This window comes from Coregonus lavaretus (genome assembly GCF_964263955.1).
Source record: "Coregonus lavaretus genome assembly, chromosome: 4".
Taxonomy (NCBI): Eukaryota; Metazoa; Chordata; class Actinopteri; order Salmoniformes; family Salmonidae; genus Coregonus; species Coregonus lavaretus.
In genome coordinates, this window is record NC_139991.1 from 7071863 (window position 1) to 7096729 (window position 24867).

The window sequence follows — 24867 nt, forward strand, 5'->3', positions numbered from 1 at the left end:
CATGGATATGCGGTCTCCCTTGGAAGGGGAAACTATGAATGTGTAATAACTACACATGAAACACAGATGTCAAGTCATAGGAAGTGACTCGCACGTCAAAAGGCCAACAGATCTCGGCATTCCAAAGGCACAACGTCATTGGGTGTGCTAAACAAACTCTACTTCCTGCTTTCAGAAATCCCTACAGCACTGACACGTTTGACTTTCAACACCTGAGTTGGCGCAATTAACACTGCGGCCTATCCTCTAGTGTAGTACATTCAGGAAGTGTACACTTACAGTACTACAGCCAGACACAGCACAGTGACAGAGGATGTGAGAGAAACTGGAGTGGGCAGAACAAGGTCAAGGGCCTGGCACCAGCAGTGGGTCTGGAGGAGGCCTTGTTTATTGCAGTGAAGGGCCTGGTGAGAGGGGTACGTGTTAATGCACCACCGCCACAACAGGGGATCCATCACGCGCACTATGCCAAGAACAAACAGGGAAAGTTATTACCGCTGGCTCCTGCGTGTAGAGAAGGGGTGCTTTATGGCTTCCAATCTCAAAAGAAGCATGGCTTTTATCTGTTAGTATGGATAACATAATTAAGCAGTTACAGCAAGAGGGACGACGGTAATTAGTTGCTGAACAAAGCCATTTTCTGCATCTAGCCACCTTTGAGCTGATGCTGTTACTGAAAAAAGAATGCACCTGCTAAATGGACAGAGCAGAGGCCCTCTTAGAACAAGGGAAAATATAAAGGCTGGTGTTGTACACACGAAAGAGGTCCAACAGAGAAAAGACAATCCAATAATAACTGATGTTGTCGTTATCACACCAAAGGCTTTTTTCAATACTAATACTTAAACATTCCAAAAAAATAAAATAAATAAAAACACTGAGCATCTTCCATGTGCTGCACATTTCACTAAGGTTGGGCGGTATCCAGATTTTCATACCGTTTTCTGTATCATACCTGGGTATACGGTACTAACAGAAGTGCACACAAGTGGTGCTATTTCAAAAAATATATATTATTTAGGCAACATGGATCTTAATCCAGGAGGGGATTGAATGTCTCTGCTGTAACCAAGAAGCTTGATCTTGCCATCTAGCACCTTAGCAAGCAAGTTAGCAAACCAAATGCATAGCTGGAGCCGGATACAATTTCATTTGGCACATCTTAAATAGTTAACTTACACTCACCAGTTTATTAGGTACACCAATCCAGAACAGCCTGCATTCTTCTGGGTATTCTACAAGGTGTCGGCGGTACATTCATGCTGCAAACAGCCCATTCCATCTCATCCCAAATATGCTTTATTGGGTTGAGGTCTGGGGACTGTGCAGGCCACTCAAGTAAACTAAACTTGCCGTCATGTTCCAGGCAATGTTTTTCCACTCCTCAATTGTCCAGTGTTGGTGATCGTGTGCCCACTGGAGCCGCTTCTTCTTGTTTTTAGCTGATAGGAGTGGAACCCAGTGTGGTCGTCTGCTGCAATAGCCCATCCGTGACAACGATCAACCAGTTGTGCGTTCAGAGATGCCGTTCTGCACACCACTGTTGTACTGCGCTGCTATTTGTTTGTTTGTGGCCCGCCTGTCAGCTTGTATGATTCTTGCCACTCTCCTTTGACCGCTCTCATCAACAAGCTGTTTTCCCCCACAGGACTGCCGCTGACTATGTTTTTTGTTTGTCACACCATTCTCGGTAAACCCTAGACACTGCCGTGTGTGAAAAGCCCAGGAGGGCAGCCGTTTCTGAGATACTGGATCGGGCGCGCCTGGCACCGACGATCACACCACGCTCAAAATCACTTAAGTCACTTGTTTTGCCCATTATAATGTTTAATCGAACAGTAACTGAATGCCTCGATGCCTGCTTTATATAGGAAGCCAAGGCCACACTGTCTGTAGGATTTATCAATTTTCGGAACAGGGTGGTGTACATAATAAACTGTCAGATGAGTATAGCTATATATGTATAGAAGCACGCACCCATGCAGCCCCCGAGAAAAATGTCAGCTGGAGTTAGCCGCACCGTGGAGTAGGGCTGGGCGATCAAAATAATTTGCATGTATGTTTTTGCACGATAATCAAAATGCTTGTATCACAAGAATCAAGTTGTTATATATTTTTTATGAACGTTTGTCCGCTTGTCTTTTTGGTCTTGTCTCTTTCCGTCCTTCTCTGCTGTGTGCACCTTCCCATTCACTCACACACAAAGCCCCTTCCCCTTACAACAACAAAGATTAAAGATCACTTCTTCCTCTGACAAGCGGTTTCAATTTGCTATTTGCATTTGAGGTTTGGACCAACAGAATTCTAATGATACACGTTTTAATTGCGCACAGAGCAGACACTAAAATGGGAGTATCAATTAACATTGATTCTGGAAAATGAAGGCTCAATTTGTCACGCGCAGCATTGCTGTACCGCTAGCAGCCTTTTAACAGAAGACCGTTATACTAGCGGTCTAGTCTGTGTTTTATAATAATATAATAATATGCCATTTAGCAGACGCTTTTATCCAAAGCGACTTACAGTCATGTGTGCATAAATTTTTACGTATGGGTGGTCCCGGGGATCGAACCCACTACCCTGGCGTTACAAGCGCCATGCTCTACCAATTGAGCTACAAAAATGTGCAATGAATTGGCAACTCGTTCTCATTTAGAAATAAGTTAGGCCACTTGATTTCAACATCTGAACAAAGTGGACAGGCTAGCATACTGTTCAAACAGTTAGAGATGGACAGAAGGGTGTGTTCATAACAAGTCAACTGTTCTACCTTGTTAGCTAGCAAATAGATCCAAGTTGGCTACACTTCAAATATGAAGATTAGCTGGCTACTCACTAGCATGTGTGCTTGAGAGATTGATTATGAGACCTGTGTTGATTTTCTATAATGCTTGCTACAAGAAGTTAGTCATTATTAGTGAATGTGCATTACACATGGTTCAGGTTCAATTTGTAACAAAAAGGGCATTTTCATAGACTTGAAAGCCAGTTTAGTGATTATTGCAACAACAAAAAAAGCTGGTTAAACTATTGTTATAAAATAATTAGTGGGTCTTATGGTTGTGGAAGGCTTATATTTAGCCTAGGTAGAATTTCACAAGCACCGAATTCATTAGATTATTGCTGACTGTCTGACCTTTAATTGTATAACAAAGCTTATTAAGATACTGTATTATTTTTTAATCGCGATATACACTATATATACAAAAGTATGTGGACATCCCTTCAAATGAGTGGATTCGGCTATTTCAGCCTCACCCGTTGCTGACAGGTGTATAAAAATCAAGCACACAGCCTGCAATCTCCAAAGACAAACATTGGCAGTAGAATGGCCTTACTGAAAAGCTCAGTGACTTTCAACATGGCACCGTCATAGGATGCCACCTTTCCAACAAGTCAGTTTGTAAAATGTCTGCCCTGCTAGAGCTGCTCCGGTCAACTGTAAGTGCTGTTATTGTGAAGTGGAAACGTCTAGGAGCAACAACGGCTCAGCCGCGAAGTGGTAGGCTACACAAGCAAACAGAACGGCACCGCCGAGTGCTGAAGCGCGTTCCAAACTGCCACTGGAAGCAACGTCAGCGCAATAACTGTTCGTCGGGAGCTTCATGAAGTAGATTTCCATGGCCGAGCAGCCGCACACAAGCATAAGATCACCATGCGCAATGCCAAGTGTTGGCTGGAGTGGTGTAAAGCTCACCGCCATTGGACTCTGGAGCAGTGGAAACACGTTCTCTGGAGTGATGAATCACGCTTCACCATCTGGCAGTCCGACGGACGAATCTGGGTTTGGCGGATGCCAGGAGAACACTACCTGCCCGAAAGCATAGTACCCAACTGTAAAGTTTGGTGGAGGAGGAATAATGGTCTGGGGCTGTTTTTCATGGTTTGGGCTAGGCCCCTTAGTTCCAGTGAAGTGAAATCTTAATGCTACAGCATACCATGACATTCTAGACAATTATGTGCTTCCAACTCTGTGGCAACAGTTTGGGGAAGGCCCTTTCCTGTTTCAGCATGACAATGCCCCCGTGCACAAAGCGAGGTCCATACAGAAATGGCTTGTCGAGATCAGTGTGGAAGAACTTGACTGGCCTGCACTGAGCCCTGACCTCAACCCCATCGAACACCTTTGGGATGAATTGGAACGCCGACTGCGAGACAGGCCTAATCGCCCAACATCAGTGCCCGACCTCACTAATGCTTGTGGCTGAATGGAAGCAAGTCCCCGCAGCTAAGTTCCAACATCTAGTGGAAAGCCTTCAAAGAAGAGTGGAGGCTGTTATAGCAGCAAAGGGAGCACCAACTCCATATCAATGCCCATGATGTTGGAATGAGATGTTTGACGAGCAGGCGTCCACATACTTTTGGTCATGTAGTGTACATTGTAAAGCCCATATGTTTGAAAAAAAATAAAATAAAATATGATTTTTAGGCCATATTGCCCAGCCCTACCGTGGAGTCTGGAGGGAATAAAATGATCAACGAAGGTGCAGAGAAAGGAGCATAGTTGCATGAGCCAGTATGTTGATAATGTAAGAATTCACAGTGATCAAAGTGGAATGGAAGGTCAGGGCAGTGCACATTCCAGAGGTGCAGGGGGACTAGGACTACCTCCTTACCATTACCATTCAAATGGCAACTGAGCAGCATAGATGAGATCCCATGGTATATCGTACGTGGCTTAGAGGTGTTCTTCTTAGGCACAACGCATTAGCAACCTCCGTCGCTCCCAATTAGTACAAGAAAGTATAGAATTAAAGTAATTCACACCCTATTGTCCAGGAATCAGTTTAAATGAATGAATCATGAAAACTCACATTCAGGCCTGTCATTAAAAAAAAGTGCACCTAGGCTTAATGACTCGCGCAAAAACAAAGGCTTATATTTCCTGTGCCTGACATTTGACAAGTAACCAAAGGCCCCAATCAGCCTCTATAATCATTAGCGTGAGCACACAAAAGATATGGAAAATCCAGTCTCTGCTAGACTAACAAATACTGATTACATTTCTGTTCTACAACATTGTTGCAATACCTTTTATAGGCACACATTATTCTATTAATTACAACATGAAAGACTGGACTTTTTCTTTATTATGTCCCCAAAAGCTGGAGCAAAGGATTTGATCATGTTATTTAAGACTGCTTTGGGGGGGAAATGGGCATAAAGGAAGACATAATAATGATATATTGACTGATTGTTATCAACACCCTCATATATCCACCTAAGGGATCATATCTGACACCTGCTGTGGCAGATTTCCTGAGCGAATGGAATTGCCCATTTCTCTCCTGAGACTCTAGAAGCTAAACTAGCCCGCTGAGCCTAGCAACCAGTGGCAAGAGAAAACAACCTCAACACACCGAAGAGTTCACTGGGGACATAGACCAATACATTTCCAATGTCCAGACTCCAGAGACAACACACACTATCAATGAGGCTCTTTCCAATTGAGAACCCCAAGGAGTATGTGCCACAATTTACTTCCTCCTTACCCAAAGTTGTGCAGATTAAGCTCATTACGCTACAGAAACAATTCAAAGCCACCATTGTATAGGGACCTCTCCTTTCTACACAATATCCCAGCATATTGTTTTCTTTGCCACTCATTTGGCTGTCACTGCTCAGCCAAGCTCTCACCGAGGCATTTAATTGGTGTTACAGCAGGCCTCTACCTCCATTCCAACATAAAAACAATTCTGCAAGTAGTATGACAGAACATTTATACAAAACATTGACCTACATTGTTTAGCCAAGTATTGGCCTACCAATATATATATGTGTGTACTGTAGACAGAAAGCTTTCATTGAATAGGCTGAAAATGCAGGTAGTAACATGGGCACTTGTCAGATGGTTTAATGCAAATAGAAAGAATGACATGCAATGAAAAAGCAAGTCGATTTGAGTATATGACACAGATGTTGACTGTTCAGGAGAATCAACTGACAGAAGAGGTGGCAAAAGGGAAACAGGAAATCACAATTAAAAAGGAGTAAAATATTTTCTATAAACATGTCTACACAGATACAAGCAAGATCAAATAAACAACCCAATGGCTGTAATGGCACATACATAGCCTAAAAATCACAAGTGAAGCAGGTGGCATAATAACCCTTTTTTTTTATTATCGTCAATGAAGTCTGGGGTATGGCACAACTGAAAAAATTAGGGAGGTTACCTACAGCTAGCTAACACATTTGAGGATTGACACTTGTCGAGGTGTGGAAACAACTGACATAATAGCATATTCATATCCAATGTAACTTCCCCACACACCCAGTATGTGAGTATAGTAGCTAGCTAGTTAACGTTAAGTGGCAACAAGACCATAGTAGCTAGCTAGCTTAAGTAACGTTAGTAACCTTGACTTCATTGCAACCAAGTAGAAACAGCCAACGCTACAACTGCTACACCCAAGCTAGGTAACGTTATAACACACACATCTTATTTGAAGCGTTGGTATGAGTAACAGTTAAACTTGAACACATCATCGTATTGCGCTAGCTAAGTTTATGTTAGCTAAGTAGCTAGCTAACGTTATTGGCTAGTTAGGTACACGTCCGTACCAATAGTCGGTAACGTTACATAGCTACATACGGCATACCAAGTAGCTGGCTAGCTAGTAACGTTAGCTGGGTTGGGTGGCTAGCTTGCTACGTTAGATCACAAGCCCACGGAAAGGGAGTTAACTTGCTAGTCATCTCTTGAACGCAATACTTTACGAACATTTAACCGCACACCTGTCAAATATATTATGCATAGTCACGTTACCACTAGTTAGCATTGGCACGAACTAGCTGGCAATCTAACGTCGGAGCAGATGCCATTTCAGGCCGAGCTTGGCACAATTACAGCCTTTAATTTCTTTGACCTAAACACTTTTAGCAAGTGAACATACAGAGCATAGCTAGCTAGCTACGCAATCGCGAAGAGGCCTTCATCGCACTGATTTAGCTAGTAGGATTAGCTAACTAACTAGAGCTACCTTTCCCTACATAGTTACCGGTACATCTCGTTTGACTTACACAGAAAATAACCAAATGCAATATTGACATACATTGAAGGCGTGTAAGCAAGTAAAAGTTCAGTATAAAAACAGATTTCTAAGGTTAATGATCGCACAAGTACAGATCAGGTAAGCATACCAGCTAGCCGACACAAGGCTAACACCTCTGACAGACAACCCCTCCGGTGCACTGGCTGGTTAGCGCAGCCTCACTTCCGATCCTATGCAGCGCCAACATGCATTATTGTCACCGCGGTTTAAGACAAAGTCGTTCTGACTTTTCAGCTATTATCCAAATAAACAACTCTGTTTAACTGACATATTTGTATAAAGTTATACTCACTAGCCGTATTGATACCAGAAAATAGCTTGAATCTTCTCTATTTGCGACGGAGGGAGGAACAGACCAGACATTCAAAATGGTGGCTCTCCTAGCCTCAGCACTTCTACCGCAGGCGGAGGGTTACACCGAAAAAAACAAAACTTAAAGGTTTGTGGAATCAAAAGGGAACGAAGACCTTAAACAGGCGAGCGTGCAATTTATTTGCAGAACTCTCAATTAGCTAGCATATCCACCAGCTTCGACACTGTTATGTGATATTTGAGTGAGTACCATGGGTTGCTGGTATGTAAGCATTAAGGTTATACGAAAATGTTTATTTTACCACTGCGATAATGCTATAGCTAGCTAAATAACCCATTCTAGTTAGCTAACGCATTGGCTAGCTAGCTAGCTAGCATTTGCCTGCCTTTCTAGCTGCACTTGTGAGACGTTTAGAGATAGTAATGCAAACTTCAGGTATTGTTATTATATCACGCCACAAGCTGATTATGTTGCTTGACTGGTGTTTTACCTAGCTAGGTAGCTATTTGTTGTATCTTATTGTGTTGTATTTAGCTGTGTCCGAAATGTGCGGATGAGTAATAATGTTTCTATCAACGTCGTGCTGCGGTCCGTACACCTCACCTCGTGGCAGTCAGTGATGACGTCAGCATAATGTTATGACATTTGTAATTTTGTGAGGTTTGTGGGCTCCATCTAGTGTACTTTACAGACAATGCCGCACTAAGTTCAATCAGGACATGCGCTTCATCATAGCGTCTTCATTTTTATTTATTTTTTATCAAGTTTGCATTTCTTTCCGCCATCTGAAATTATAGTGTACAGAGATTGAATAGGAACAACTGGAGCGGTGCTTGAACCAGCGTCACCAGGTTTCGGGCCAACAACCACACTACTACATGTGCCATAAAGGTCCAGACCTCTTGGCAGAAGCAATAGTACACTCCCATACATGGAGGCACTATATTCCCCATCTCCCGAAAAGTATCCCATGCACAAACAGAATGTGAACAGGGGAAAACTTCCATCAAAGGCCAGAGAAACCATGGGTTTCCCACTGCTGGTACCAGTAGTGAAGCCCCCCTAACCCAACACCTAGCAACCTCATCAAAAGAGGTTAGGATCTCTTGGCCTAATGGCAAGGTCCCAGTTTCAAGTCCCGGTCAGGACTACCCTCCAACTTCACTACACTGGTGTCAGAAGTGGGATGGCTCCCGATTGTGGCCATTGTGCCTGTGCCCCAAGGGTGCAGGCACGGGGAACTTGAGAAGTGCGAGCTGGACTCTTCGAAGGAAGGTTTCTGAAACCTTACGTTTCTGATCTCTTAGTGTAACAGCTAAGGTGTTGTTTGACTGCCGCAAACACCTGGGTTCAAGCCCGGCCAGTTGGGACTTCCCTCTTACTTCTCCAAAATAAGAGCGAGCTGCTGGAGCAGGTTTTGATCCAGCAATGCTGTGGTTATGGGTGAATTGAGTTCATTACCACCTGTACCATAAAAGTCTAGACCTCTTGGTAAAGGCCGTAGTGCACGACGTTCCACACACAACAGGTAGGCTAGGTGAATGTAATGTTGGAGATAGGATTGCAAAATTCAGTCTGCTCAGTCATTGAATCGGTTGGTATAAATAGTTTTGTTACTTTTGGGGGGCTTTGTGAATATAGGCCTATTTCAAATTCACAATATAACAATTGTCAGTGTGTTTTAAAATCACCTAACATACAGCCTGAAATCCTGCAATATTTAAATATTATGATATATATGAAATGAGGAGAGAAAGAAGTAGGCTCAATGTATTATTGTATGCATCATTGGCTGTTGACAGTAGTCCACTGCTCCTATATAATCACAGGTTATCTACCCTCCAATGTTTTGAACATCCCACAGTGTGTTGCGGTTCGCATTTTGTGAGCATAGATATCAGCTGTGCCTGTGGGATGAAAATGGAGACCATACCAAGGTCAGGGAGGCGGTCCGAGATTATTTGCTAAGATGGATGACGAGGAAGATGAGCCGAGTGTAGTAGGAAGATGTGTGTTGAGGAAGAATGACGCCTAGTACAAACCGTATTCTGCTGTCTGATGGCTCAGAAAATGAACCTGATGAGAGTGAGGATGAATTACCTGTGGTGGCAGGTGTGGTGAAGACCTCCGATCCTCGCTCCGATGGTCATGCAAAGGATGATTCTGGCCCAGTGGGAGTGAGATTTTTGGAGAAAGTGGATCCTGCCTTTTGGCTGATCCATATATAGTCTCAGGCTGGGTAGAAAATAAGTTGGGTACTGTTAAATCAGTGAAGGTATTATCAGTGGGAAAAAACTGCTGGGGATCAGAAGTGCCCGGTGCGAGAGAGACAGGGTGAGGTTGCCAGGGTCAAAGTAGAACGGGCGGCAGGTAGCTTAGTGGTTAAGAGCGTTGTGCCAGTAACCGAAAGGTCGCTGGTTCTAATCCCCGAGCCGACTAGGTGAAAAATCTGTCGATGTGCCCTTGAGCAAGGCACTTAACCCTAATTGCTCCTGTAAGTCGCTCTGGATAAGAGCGTCTGCTAAATGACCTATTATTATTATTATTATAGAACAGAAGGTGTCGTATGCTGAGGCAGTGAAGAGAGTAGAGGATGATGGGTAAAGGTTGAGTAGTAGGCCTAGGCCAATACAGACTGATATATGAGTTTGTGCTTCAGTAAGGTTGGCTTCTTAGCATTCATTGCCATGGTTATCAATTGTACCGCAGAAATGGAACGTAAATCACAGAAAGTAGATGTTGTGGTGGCAGTACTTGGGTGTATGAGGTTTTACTGCAGAAGAGATACAAGATGTGTTGAATGAAAGAGTCCTGTCCTCCCAGGCCGGGTGTAGGATCTGTTAGGGTCAAAGTAGTGGAATGGGGTGGTGATTTTTATGAAATGGGTGTAGGGTTAGTTGGTGGTGCATTCCCCCCCTTTTTATATCACAACAATGTACATGATCGACCACACACTACCGCACAGTAGGTGGCAGCATGCACAAACAAAATGTGCGAACGCCATGATACCGAAGAAGAAGAAGCTGTGCCTGTGTATCGCTGCAGTGCATTGGCAAAGCGACAGCAACGCAGGATTGTAGCTGCTCAGCAAAGAACATCTCAGGCGGGGTTGGATAGGACCCTATCGCTGTTTCTATAATTTTAAAATGATATATAGATCGACTGGAGAGTGTTTGAATTTAATTGGATGAGATTGTAACCAAGCCATTTGGGCTCTTAAAAAAAAAAAAAAAAGATATAGGCTATTTGTTTTGTATTCATTTAAATGACCCCGACTCTCACCAATGGTGTAAGCTGTGTTCATCTCTGCCTGGGTAGACCATTTTGATCACCGGGTATTTTTTATTTAATTTTTAATATTTTTTTTTAGTGTTATTGTTGTGCTCTCGAAAGGGAGTCCCTTTACGGAATACAGCTGGATTGCTTAGGGGAATCTTCAAATCTGTCTGGGCTAGGAGGAGATTCGATTTTTTTCCAACCGGGAGTGGGGGATAATATGTCCAGGCGAAAACAGAACAACCCCTTCAAAGTTAATTGTAGGTATCTCAGGTATTGTAAATGCCATTTTTACTTGTTGAAAAGTAGTGAGGAGGATCGTTTCCATCCATCTAACTAGACGATTGTTTTCACCACCATTGCAATTGTGAACTGCAAGACAATGTGTCAATCACCATCGTTGATACAAGCGCCTGATAGAATAGTTCAACCTATGTGGCGCGTAAACGGCAACATTTTAAATAATTTTTATGATACATTGAATCAACGCAGGTGACACTGATGATTGTCTGTATATTTCAACCAAATAAATTATCATTAACCATTTATTAGGCTACTAATACTATGATATTCATATTTGTATGGAGATGACAACCTCACAATTGTATGCGCAGTTTCAAATTTGGTCGTTTTCTAGGAGGGAAACTATTCAGACAGTTATTTCCATGTGTTTACCGGCTCTTATGTTTTCTTCCTGGGCCATAATTTGTTGATGTTTTTTAAGAAGATTCTTTGTTTGAGGCAGTATGAAAACCTGCTGTGGCATGCTGGCCCCTGTTTTCAACTCTTGTGTTGAGAGCATGATATAGCCTACCAATGTCAATGAAAATAATGTTAGTATTGAGGGTAGGACAGATTTCAACCTTATTGGTCTCAGAATCCATTTAAGATGTTGTCCCTCATATAAAATCAGTTAAACTAGGTACAACATCCTTTTGCATTGACTGTACTTTCTGTTTCTCTGGATAAGCTCTCCACATTGACATCTCAGATTCAGTTACAGAACCAGTACAGCAAGTGGAGAGTAGCAATATGGTTCATACCACTGGCGCTGTCAATGGCTGGGGCCAACATAAGAGACCATTCTGGTAGAGGAATAGAGATACTTTTTTTTTAAAGGAAAGGTGCACTGCTTGGTTCCTGTAATCAGAGCCCACTAAAGCACGTTTCGCTAATCTATTTTTATGTTTCTGTTCCATGAGTGCTGTTGTGTCTCTGTCATAGTCACCAGCTTAGGGGAGGGTCTTTTTCAGTGTCACTGTTGACTACTTTGGCTAGCTGCAAACATTCCTCCAATTCCAATGGGAGACTACTCCAGAGCTGGTATAGGCTAGGTACCACAGGTTTGGTAGCTGTGTAGTTGCCTGACAAACATTTCTACTCATGGTGAAGATGATGGCCTTTTCCTATGCATGCTAAAAGGTACAACTGAGAGTATGATGTATTGGCCTGCTGACCCTTCACAGTGTAGGCTACTGGATGCCTGAGGACGCATAAGTCCACCCAAGGGGATCGAACCCAACAATACAGTCAGGTGACAATGTATCCTTTAGGGTCCTTTTCTAAACATAGGCGAGCCTAGTTTGTTTAAATATGGTGTTGAAATACGTATTGCTCTATTGACCTCAGTAATCCCTATGCGCTAATAACATCAGTAAAGGGAAACCGTAAGGATGCATGATGTGTTTCTAGACTTATTGGTCCATATAACTCTTTAGTTCAAACACAGTATAGTAAAACAACAACATGCATTATCAATCCTAAGGCAGTTTTTTGGGGGGCTTCCATAGTGATGCTCCAAGCTTCTCATACTACTTCTGACTGATAGTTATGAAATAACAACTGTTGTCTTTTTTATTACCCTCAGAATGAACCAGACCTTCGCGCTTTCCTATGACCACATACAGTTGGTCCAAGACAAATTCACATACACACATACCACATAGTTTATAAAACGGTAATAGGCCATTTTTTTTGCCAACCATCTAATTAAAAATGATAATAATCATTAAGAGTGGTGTGTGTGTGTCCTGATCTGATGTGAAATGTCCCTGGATCTAAAGACCACACAGACATTACCAGCATGGGGAAACTAATCAGATCACCTGTCTGAGCCAATCATGGCTGGGGTAGAGGGAAAGCATAGCAGGGGAAACATAGCAGCCCTGTTAGAAGTCCCATTAGCCCTGAAAGGGTTGGTGACAATAAACAGGTCCGTTTTGATAGCATGCCTTCAGGTTGTATCAGAATAGTCTTCATTGTGGATCTATAATGTATCATCTTCACAACACACATACTTGAGGAAGCCATACAGATGGCTCATTTTGTGTTGATTTGTCTGAGAACAGATTTGGGATCATTTCAGACACTTCACTGGAGAGGAGGGCTCCACAGAGAGAGAGGGATTCTGGAGAAAAGGGGTGATGGCGGTTTCCTCCGTCTTGCTTTAAATACCAGGCCGTCAATTAGGCGAAGTGAGAAATGATCCGGGAGTCTGGGATTATCTGATGTCTGTGTTTCACCATTCCCATGCTCCTGAATACCACAGTGCCTGTACATAGATGGAAGGCAGGGGCCCCAGCACTTCCTGGAGAGACAGTATTGTGTGTGGTGTCTGTCTGTCTGTGTGTGACTGTGTGTGTTGGAGCAGAGGGTGGGTAAAAAAGAGGGGAGCTTGAATTCAACAGGAGCCCCATTGCTTAGTGTTTGAGTAGAGTTTTGGCATTCTCTCTTTTGTCTGTTTTGTTTTGTCCCCCCCTCCTCCTCTCTCCCTCTGTGTCTGTTGGCTGATGAGTTTGTCTTTGTCTGGATTCAGTCAGACACTGCGTCACCTCCTGCCTACAGACACGCAGACTCAGAGATAACATCAGAGTGGCAGAGACATGGGGAGGGCAGGAGGGAGAAGAGAGACAGATGTACAGACAGAGCCTAGCAGTGGGGGATGGGTAGCTCTCACACATCAATCATTGGCTGTGTGCCGTGGAGCCAGTCTGTTGTAGCAGTTCATAGTTCAACACTCAGACCCACTCTACCAATGCTAATGAGTTCCTGGATCACTATGGGAAATGTGCCCAAACTATGTTCACATACTATACTATATTAATGCAAAAAAGTTAATGCAGGAATGACAGCCCCGTGAAGATTAGAGGGGAGTTTAAAAATGTTTTATACTTGAAGATTATTCCTCAACCCTCTCAGACACACAGACCCTGCTCCTCAGTGGTGTAAAACTCCAGGATTATAACAGAGGCTGTAATTACCTCTGCCAGCCACCGGTAACTGAATGAAAGATTTTCCTTCCATCACACTGAATGGAAAGACTGGACAGGAGGGGAGGGGGGAATTCATTGCATTCAGAAGCAGAGGGTGATGAGTGGAAGGCTATAGAACCCAAACTCTTGCAGTTAAAATATATTTTTTTTACCTTAGAGATATATAAAAAGCATCTCAATAAAACCTCCCATTTAATATATACTGATCCTGTTTTGATACTGATTACAAGAGAGGCCCTCAGGAATGAGTGTACTGTCACTAAACCTGGAGAGGTCCTGTGCTCCCATCCCAACCGTGTAAAGCTTGGGTGTAGATCGGAGGTGAAATGGGATACTAATGCAATGAGCAGAGATGCTATAAAATGCTGAGCGCCATGTGAGGGGTTAAAGCAGACACATATGGGCTCCCTTGGTATGAGGCATTGGCCTCCCCCTCAGAGCTGCTGGTATGGATATAGAACAGTCAGAGCTGTGTATGAGCAGGGAGGACAGAGGGTGAGCCAGGCTGTGCAGTGTGTGGGTGGTACTGAGAGAGAGGGAGAAACACTGCCTTGCAGGCGGCTAGTGGAAAGGAGTGCAGGCTGCTTCCCCCTGGGACTGCAGCATGCCTGGATAAGCGTGTGTGTTCGTTCTGCTTCTGTGAAAAGTGGGGGTTGTGTGTGAGTGAATGTGTGTGTGCATGTTTCAATGCGCGCTTCTGCGATATGTTGATGCAGCATTATATTGGCGTGTCAGTGAATATGAAAGCATCCTTGTCAACTGCATATAGGCTAGGTGAATGATTGTGTTTTTAAAGATTTAGGCCTTTCATGTATTCTATGTTGTGTTTCTATAACCATCTGTACTAGTGTATTATAGCAGCTATGATGGGTTTATGTGTGTAGCTACGGCTCCTTTAATGCAGGATAGGCTTGCTATTCTGATCTGAAGCACTTTCTTCAGTAGGCTATGTGTGAAAGATTGCTTGGATTTTTGTGGCAAGTCAGCACCTACACCAGGTAACTAAAGTGCATTCTATTCACCAGGCTCTATGGTGTTTGTTTTGCCCTGCATGTTAAATATTACAGGTCTGTGCTCTAGAAATGTCTTCCCCTGACTTCATGATCACGCTCTGCCTTGCACTACTGACCTGTCAATCTTCTGTTCCAGGGCTGTCATCCCTATGCCTAGCACGTTTTACCTCAAGGCTTTGTCTACTGGCTGTATTTTCCTGCATTGTCTTGTAATATATCAACTGTCTTTTTATTCACATCTGATTCTCGCAAATTAATCAAAATGTATTTTTTTTTAAATATAATTGAGGATCACCTCAAACAAGAATACAATGGGATAGTGACCAGCCATTTTGCCTTGCTTCCTTGATTTAGTCCCATACTGTTTATGCATGTGTTCAAGATTATATATAATAAAATTCCCAAACGCTGTCATTTAAGATATTAAATGATATTCGTATTTGTGTATTAATTTACTTCTACACAATGTCTTTTAAGATTTTCGATTGCGTTCTGTTTGCGTCTGTTGCTCTTCAAGAACATTAAAAAAACGAAAGAAGTCGACACGTAGTGGTCACACTTTCCCATCGTATCCACCTCATTTTCTAACATTGCTATGGGCACAGCCAAACAATGGAAGTCATGGATTCGACTTCTGCTTTACGTCTCTACTGCAGCTCGCCGCTGGCAAATTTGCCAGAGTCAATTATTTGAAGGGGTCAATTTATAGTATACAGTATAAAAGTCAAGTAAACAAGTATAAGTATGTGTAATTTTATATTTATTTCATCCAAGTTATCTTACGTTGGCTAGACCTACTAGGCTAGTTCTGTTGTGATAATAACGTTAGTTGTGTTAAGGGCCATCCACCAAGCCTATAACGATAATGATCAACTATAGGCTACATAACTATAAAACGTTGGTGAGCATCCACACTAGAGGAAAGTTTATTGTTCTGAAGTCCTACACCTGTCAATCAACTGATCAACGCATCCTACTGCACGCAGCCTATTAATAAGGCGGTAACACAAGACCTGAGACATGAGGTCTCTACCGAACAGATACTGGTTCAGACCATTCAGTGCTTTCAGGGTGTAGGGTGTGTTCATTGTCATGGTGACAACTGCAAATAATTCATCAATGTAGGCCAAATGAAAAACAATATAGTAACTCCTACTGTATTTAAATGTTGCAATTCAACAACAAACGCCATATATCCTGCACATCTATTACAGCATGTCATTGCCTCCTTGCTCAAGTGGTTTGCAAGTGATTAGCATTTTTCTAATGATTGTTAATTCCTTTGGGTCTTCTGTTTCACTGTGCTCATCTCTCTGTCTGTCCTGTGCAATTATTTGCAATGCAACAGTGTTATCATAATAACCGGCCAAAAGTGATCACACCAATGCACTTTCTCTCAACAGTACACAGGTACTGCAGGATTTTGTTCCAACTAGGCACCACACCTGACCAAATGAGCTAATTGAGCCGTTCAATGATTGCCTAAATTCAACACACCTGATCCTCCAGGTTGGTTAAATAAAAAACATGAGGTGCCTGCGGCACTCCAGGACCAGGGTTGCCTACCCCTGCTATAGCCTGTTGTGCACGGGAACAGCTGGAAGAGAGAGGCTAGTGATGTGTAGCCAAAGTATAAAGCTAGATATTAGGCCATTAATTAGCTAAATATTAGTGCTATAAGCTAAAATATTTACCAGTCAAAGTGCAAGAACAAAAATGGACTGATAATGAAATGGGATGTTGGTAGTGCACGTTCCTCCAGGCTGTGCTCTGTGGTCCCCGGGCATGCAAAGCTCCACTATTGATTAGGTCTAGGCCTACGTTTTTAGACAATACAATTATTACACCTGGGCTACAGCAACACCGTGCAATGAGGAATGTATTACTGTTATCAATTGAGTACACAATTATTGTCCATAGGCTGTAAACTGCAGTGATGTAGGCTAATTTGAATAGCCTCTCAAACGTCCTGTTTTGTCAAAATAACTGCATATGCCTACAGCCTAGGCCTGATTATGCAACCATTTGGATCAGTTTGGGACTATTCTCAACAGTTTAGAAGGTCCAGAAAGGTACATTAGCAGGCCACTCATATGGTGTATTTTGTCAGGCTGTATCTCAGGAACTCCCAGCCTGTTCTTAATGCTGTAGCCTATTTTACATTCAGCAAGTAAGAGCAAGCATGCATCTCTCCTCCAATAGGCTATTAGTAGGCTAAAGAAAAAAAGTCAATAAGTGTCCAACACGCTTTTGTAGTCTGGCTTTTTCTGGGACTCCACGAGATTTAAGAAGAAGAGAGCCCAGGTGCGTAATTGCGCAACAAAACAGAAAGACAGGCTTGGGATGTAGACTGTCTCCTAAGCTCAATGTTAGGCTTAATACTGCAGTGAATATATCCAGTCAATTTACATAGTGAAAGAAAAACAAGTTTATCTGATAACGAAATCATAGGTCGGCCTACACTGTGCGCTCCTGAGGCTGCGCTCTGTGCGCTCCCTCCCAGTCCCCTGGTACCAGCTCGAAAAGCTACCCTATTGTTTTAGGTTTTTAGGGACAAGAATAGCCTATGTCATTTGAATAACGACTCAAAAGCCTGGCGTTTTTAAATGTTCATTTAGAAAATACTGCATCTAGCCTGCCTGATTGGGCAACCATTTTGATCAATTATGGTTTTTTTACAAGGTCCAGGCACATTAGGAGGCCAGTAATATGGTGTATTTTTTCAGGATTTATCGGCTAACAGAAACATGCTAATGCATGGATTTCTAGTGGCACGCATATTAATTATGGTAATGCGCGAGCGCCAAGGAAGTTGTATGTATAGTTTCCGCGTTTGGCTTCCGTGTTTTTAAAAGTGTTTGAAAATGAGTTGGATTTGCCTAGAGGTAAATTGACCCCCCCCCCCCTGCCTCTGATGGACTTATCATCTCCCTGTGACTCCTCCATGTTCACAGGGCCCTTCCACAGCACTGGCTTTGCAGGCCCCCTCCACACTATTAATATGGATGGCAGGGATGATTTCATTGAGGACAACGAATGCCACAGCAACAACTCCCAACAGGACAGCATTTCAGGTAGGCATTTAGGGCATTTCCCTGACCCTAATGTGACATACTCTCTGTAGTGGGTGTAGTGAGAGAGTATGACTAGCTCTGTGTTCTGTTGTCTGTCTATATTGATAGGGCTGTGTTTGCCTCCATAGAAGACAGTGATAGCGACCTGGACAACCACGACTCGTCCTCCAACACCTCAGCTGACGACCACATGACCTCCACCAAGAGAACACACCACAGGGGAGTTAAAGAAGTGAGTGTCACTTTCAGGGTTGCCCATGGAGGGGTGTACTCTCCTCCTAGCACTGTTATCATGTGTGGTCACTCAGTGTGGGCCTGCCTGGTTGCTGATTCACACATGCATTTCCTTCCTGATTTTATAGTGTTCTACAGATCTCAGGGTCATCTGGCCCGCTAGGCTTATGTGGAAAGGTTATTGCCCCACCCTTTACTGTCCATTTCCAGAATGATCTTTAGAGAGACCATGTTATTTAATAATCCTACAAAAAGAGAGATGCAGCACAAGAATACGTCTGAATACATTGAGTTAGTAAATTGGAAACTGCCGATTTACAGAATATCCTCACACTTTCAGACCCCAGAAACAGAGAGCATCTCCGGTTGTGTGGTGTAATTCACACCCATTGCAGTGTAATGCAGTTTGTCATAGTGACAGTCAATGAGTCACTGGGGGCCGGAGGGTAATTATCTCTCACACCCTCAACCCACCTAACACCACAACCACACAGACACACAACATTTTGACCTACCTCTCAGGAGTACTGCCCCCAGGACCAGCCATAGATGTACTGTAGAGAGGAGGAGCATATCCACCCTTTAGATTTACACATACATTAAATCCTCTTCTAATATTTGCCCTACATTCTCAGTGTAGGCAGGACCACCATTCCATAACTTACTGTATTATTACACAATCATTAGCATAAATATTACTGATGAAACAGATCTGTATGGTTGCTCCACATAGCGTCCACATAGTCATAGTCATTTAGCAGACGCTCTTATCCAGAGTGACTTACAGTTAGTGAGTGCATACATTTTTTTTTCATACTTGCCCCCCGTAGGAATCGAACCCACAACCCTGGCATTGCAAGCGCCATGCTCTACCAACTGAGCTACACGGGGCCCAGTATCTGGGTCTACAGTAGTACTGATCCTCTGAAATCACCCTGACAGACAGTACATTGTGTTTCTCAGGAGAGCGAGGAGGGAGCCGACCTGATGAGCAGCTGTGTGTGTCCTCTGTGCACCCTGGAGTTCAGCAGCCCCGAGCAGCTCATCACACACGTCTACCAGGTGAGGGCAGTACAGTACCAGACAGTCTACCATGGCACCAAGTATTCAGACAGGGCCAAAGCCTCCTTAGCCTCAGCGGTTGGATCAGGGGGCTAATGGGCTAGGGGTAGATAATCACCTTTAAACCTAGGAGCTACTGTCATCACTACACTAAAGAAGGAAGGATCATTATGATCCAGTCATGTGATCAGTCTCTGGGTTATGTGTCAAACCTAAGGTTTGGATGTTTCATCCTGTTTTTAAGTTGTTGTTATGTCAGTGTCTTGAAACTGAGCCAGAATTACACGTTTACCAGCAACCACTTCCTCCACTTTCCATTTGTGTACTTTTTCACATGATGGTATAGTGTTAACCACATACGTTTATGCCACAATTGTAGATATGTGTATTTTAGATATGCACTGTTGGGGTTTGTCCTCACTTTTAGGTTGCTTATAAAACACACTGACAAACAAAGAAAACGATTGTGGTTTACCTAATTAAATGACTATAATTCTCCATCTCTCTCCCCCTCTCTCTCTCTGTGGAGCAGCACACATCGTTGATGGGCAGCAGTAAGAGCTACGTGTGCCCAGTGTGTGGGCGTGCGCTCAGCTCGCCAGGCTCCCTGGGGCGCCACCTTCTCATCCACTCTGAGGACCGCCTCTCCAACTGCGCTGTGTGTGGGACACGCTTCACCGACACCAACAACTTCAACAGGTCTGTGCCTCCACCACAACTACTACCTCATTTCAGCCCCATACCGTAATATAGTGCTTCAGCCTTTCACACACACAATGACATGGGTTATCTGCAGAGTTTAGAGAGTTAGAGTGGTGTCTGTCTGAGCTAGCCTATAACAGCTGTGTCCTGTAACTACTCATCTCTCTGCCTATAACAGCTGTGTCCTGTAACTACTCATCTCTCTGCCTATAACAGCTGTGTCCTGTAACTACTCATCTCTCTGCCTATAACAGCTGTGTCCTGTATCTCTCTGCCTATAACAGCTGTGTCCTGTAACTACTCATCTCTCTGCCTATAACAGCTGTGTCCTGTATCTCTCTGCCTATAACAGCTGTGTCCTGTAACTACTCATCTCTCTGCCTATAACAGCTGTGTCCTGTATCTCTCTGCCTATAACAGCTGTGTCCTGTAACTACTCATCTCTCTGCCTATAACAGCTGTGTCCTGTATCTCTCTGCCTATAACAGCTGTGTCCTGTAACTACTCATCTCTCTGCCTATAACAGCTGTGTCCTGTATCTCTCTGCCTATAACAGCTGTGTCCTGTAACTACTCATCTCTCTGCCTATAACAGCTGTGTCCTGTATCTCTCTGCCTATAACAGCTGTGTCCTGTAACTACTCATCTCTCTGCCTATAACAGCTGTGTCCTGTATCTCTCTGCCTATAACAGCTGTGTCCTGTAACTACTCATCTCTCTGCCTATAACAGCTGTGTCCTGTATCTCTCTGCCTATAACAGCTGTGTCCTGTAACTACTCATCTCTCTGCCTATAACAGCTGTGTCCTGTATCTCTCTGCCTATAACAGCTGTGTCCTGTAACTACTCATCTCTCTGCCCCCCTACACAGGGAGAAGCTCAGAGAGGTCCTGAACACAGGCAGCAGCATGGAGTGCAGCAGCGGAGATGAGAACTGTTCCATGTCCCGGTCTCTCTCCAGCAGCCCCATGGGCAACCCCGGTCATGGCCTGGGACACGGCCACGGGCACGGCCACAACCATGGCCCAAACCAAGGCCCAGGACACAACCCTGGCCGTGACACAGGCCACATCCCGGGACACAGCCACGACCAGGGATACAACCCCGGCCACAACCAAGGACATGGACATGGCCCAGGACACGGCCAAGGTCCCGGACACCTCGCAGGCCACCCACTCCCCTCGCTGCACCACAGCCTCCTCTCTTCGCCCCCCTCCTTCCCTGATGCCCTCAGCCCCTCACCAGGCCTACCCCTGCTGCCAGACATCCTGAGCCCCATGCCTGTGCACCCGGCCGGAGTGCTGCTGGTGTGTAACAGCTGTGTGGCCTACCAGCAGCTGGTGGACGCCCAGTCTCCCATGAGGAAGTGGGCCATGCGCAGGAAGAATGAGCCGGTGGAGGCACGCATGCACCGTCTAGAGCGCGAGCGCTCCGCCAAGAAGACCAAGCGGGAGCACGAGTCGCCCGAGGAGCGGGAGCTGCGGAGGCTGCGGGACCGTGAAGCTAAGCGGATGCAGAGGCTGCAGGAGACGGAGGAGCAACGGACACGGAGGCTTCTGCGCGACCGGGAGGCCATGCGGATGAAGAGGGCCAACGAGACGCCAGATAAGAGGCAGGCCAGGCTGATCCGTGAGAGAGAGGCCAAGAGACTGAAACGGCGGCTGGAGAAGATTGACCCCTCCCTGAGAGGTCAGATAGAGCATGACCCAGCTGCTATGGCCGCCCTGACGGCAGACATGAGCCTGTTCCAGTTCCCCTGCCCCATGCCTGTCCCCACTCTGGACAACGGCCTCTTCATGAAGCTGCCCTAGCAGGACCAGGCCACTGGGGGCAGCACACTGAACAACTAACAGTTACAATGACCTCTCCACTACGCCTATGGGTTGCCATGGTCACAGATGGAACCATTCCATGCTGGTTGAAATTCCAGCAGCTTCTGTGTCCAACGACTTGATACCCAAACTCCTATGTCAACAAATAACATTAATTTATTACAGACTAACAGGAAATAAGAACAGGGTCAAGAATGTTTCACTTTATGATAGAAATTGATAAAGCATGTTGTAAAGAGATTTTATCTGTTCTGTTTTGCGGGCTAGCAGACTTTTATTTAGCAGCCCATTGTGACAGGAGCAGTTACACCCTTCCATCTTTTGCACATGGACCATCAGTGATGGGAGTGGGTCACGTAGCCCATAGCTCTCTCCCTCTCCTCTGGTCCCTTCTGCTAGCCCAGTGGCTGGAGTTTACTGGTAGCTACACCTCTCTCTGTCTCACGCTGCCAACGTGGGTCTCTGCTCTGGCTAGCTCATATCCACCCAATCAACTACCTCAGTAAGGGCCAAGGCCGAGCCCTCTGTGGCCTACGTTCTGACTCCAAGCTTCTTTACACGTACACTACAGAAGAGAATGCGGGTTGTTTCCTTAATTTGTGGGTGTGTTTGATATTTTTAGGATGTATTCACAGGACAGAACATTCAGAAAGACGTAGTCAGAAATGTACGGTATAAAACAGGAATCATAGAAAACAGGCCTGTTCTATACATCACAATTCTATCTGCTATGCTCTGAATATGCTGAACTATTTAATGAGCCCTGTTTTGAGCAACATTCTCCTCCATTCCAGCATATTCTCTTCAACTCAATATATACTGCCACTACTGTAGGTCTCTTTGCCTTTATTAGTCACATTGACCTTCCTCAATCTGTGTTTTTCCCTCGTACCTTCAACACTCCATAACCTTTGCCAAGTAGTTGGTAATCATTTCCTTTTTACTTTATGCACCTTCTGTTGCATTGACATTTTTGGCTCACCAAACCCCAATCTTTGCTGCTGTTACTGTTCTATACATGTTAGTTACCTCACTAGGGCATTTGGGACTGAACATGTGAACTGAAAATGCTAATTTACTAGCATTTTTCTAAATGCCCCAAATAGTCATTCTACTGAATGATTTCCTTCCTCACTCAGCCAACATATTGAAATATGCTCATAGGTCTATGTGTCAGGATAAATAATTTTGTATATTTTGAATAACTAATCTCTGCATTTCCACTCTCCAATGAACATGTTCAAGACTCATTATTAAACCCGTTGACCCTCAACCAGTTGGGAGAGATATCTGGTCTTACCTGCTTCATTGACCTCATTCCAATTCATATTTATGCAACATGTGAATATATATTTTGTAAAAAATAAATGGGTATATTTTGTTTGTTGGTATATAATAGGTAGAATTACACATTTTGCCATGTTTGGTTCTCTACTGTATGTATTTCTGTTTTTTATTCTCTTTGGTCATTTGTTCTCAATTTCTTGCCTCAAAGGTTACCTCCGATACGCAATGTTTCACAACTGAGCTCTGCAGACACATAGACAATGTTACATGATTAGTTGTTGTTTGGAGTATTCCTCAAGACAGGAACCAAGACTGGTTCTCAGTTTGAGCCACTACCAGGCTAAAGCCCACAACAGAATAGCATCCCGCTTAACAGGGAAAAAGCTCTTATATTCTAATTGTCCTTAAAAGTTGGAGTCTAGGAGTGGTTCAAACCTCTATGCAACAGTGCTATTTATTCCAAGGGAAATTTGACACTTTTTCTTTTAAAACTATGCAGAGTGCAGGAAAAAACCAAATGGACTCAAATGTATAGAAATGTGCAACTCAGGCGATGCAACTCAGTGAGGCCTCTTTGGCCATAGATTCAGCGCCCTGGTCCATGAACTTCTTTTCAGCAGGGTCATATCACTATCCTAATTTAAGATACACAGAGAGCAGAGCCGTGCTCAAGACAAAGTTGTCACACACTCATTATCTTTGCTACAAAATCTATGTATTAACATCTCTGCCAAGTACTGAACGAATAGACACCTTTCAATAATGAATACTGGGTATTCTGACTGATTTGAACTGGCGGCTGATATCAGTGTCATCATCCTCACACAGTGGAATAATGCTATGGAAAATGTTGAATACGCTCTGACATTAAAATACTACAAAGGAAATGGTATTGACAGTTTCCCAGGTTCTGTTTGTGCTTTTGAACAGCACTGTCTAAAGCTCTGCCTAGCGTGACAGTCTGGATTAGGTTAACACTGCATGTCGTGAAACTGCATTTGTCCTAGAATGGTTCAATATGAGCTTGTATTCTACTGTTATTCTATGCCTGCCTGTTTTTGTTAAATTATAAAAAAAAATAATAATAAAAAAAATAATAAAAAAAATAATAATAAAAAGATTCTTATGTTCTTTGAACTTTGGCCTTTTTACTAGTCATTCAGGATATTCTCTTGATGTCCATGTTTACAAAGGAAATCCTTTTAAAAAGGCCAAAATCAATGAGGGCAAACAAAAGTGAAAAGGAGAACATTTATGCTAGTTCTGTTGTCACAATGTTCTTAACGGTACTTTTTCGGCAGTCGTTCTGCAACTGGATTAACAGATGTACAGATCATATTAAAAGCAGGAATAAAATGTGGAAATAAACATTGACTTTACTACACAGCGAGGGTCTCAATCTGTCTGTTCTCTCTCAGTTCATTCTAAGCACCAGTCAGCAAATAAAGCATGCCACTGAAATGGACTGGCTCTCTCCAGGCCACAATGGCCTCTATTCATGGCAGACACAGACAGTGTCATAAACCTCTAACACCTACACAGAGTAGTGCTGTCCAATGCTAACTCTGGGTTGTGAACAGAGCATGAACATGGAATGATAGGAATGAAACTATCACTGGTGTATTGTACTGTAGTTAACCAACTCTATAGGTCATTCAGTTTTTGCTAAGACATGATCCTGAAACTCAAGTTTGACCTCTGTGGTAATCAAATAATTGATAACCCAAAGCTGCATATGAGATGGTTTAT

At 43.7% G+C, this 24867-nt stretch overlaps 2 protein-coding genes across 2 annotated transcripts in view; one reads left to right on the forward strand and one right to left on the reverse strand.

Annotated features, from left to right (window-relative positions):
• The window catches only part of LOC311127270 (AP-1 complex subunit gamma-1), a 28153-nt gene extending 20716 nt beyond the window's left edge, over window positions 1–7437 (reverse strand). Inside the window, exon 1 of the mRNA XM_084159074.1 lies at window positions 7348–7437. The gene's annotated coding sequence lies outside the window, so the exon portion shown is untranslated. The remainder of the gene's footprint in view (window positions 1–7347) is intronic.
• A 91-nt stretch (window positions 7438–7528) lies between these two features.
• Window positions 7529–24155, forward strand: LOC311127271 (zinc finger protein 821-like). Its single transcript, XM_084159075.1, has 6 exons — window positions 7529–7629; window positions 17884–18003; window positions 18132–18235; window positions 19201–19299; window positions 19832–19998; window positions 20871–24155. Exons 2-6 carry the CDS (start codon window positions 17931–17933, stop codon window positions 21808–21810), a joined length of 1383 nt encoding a protein of 460 aa, XP_084015201.1. The 5' UTR covers window positions 7529–7629; window positions 17884–17930; the 3' UTR covers window positions 21811–24155.
• Window positions 24156–24867: the final 712 nt, after the last annotated feature.

Coding starts and splice junctions, on each gene's coding strand:
- LOC311127271 (XM_084159075.1), top strand. CDS start 17,931: ATGGATGGCAGGGATGATTTCATTGAGGACAACGAATGCCACAGCAAC. Junction 18,004..18,131: donor CCAACAGGACAGCATTTCAG/GTAGGCATTTAG, acceptor TTGCCTCCATAG/AAGACAGTGATAGCGACCTG. Junction 19,999..20,870: donor GACACCAACAACTTCAACAG/GTCTGTGCCTCC, acceptor CCCCCTACACAG/GGAGAAGCTCAGAGAGGTCC.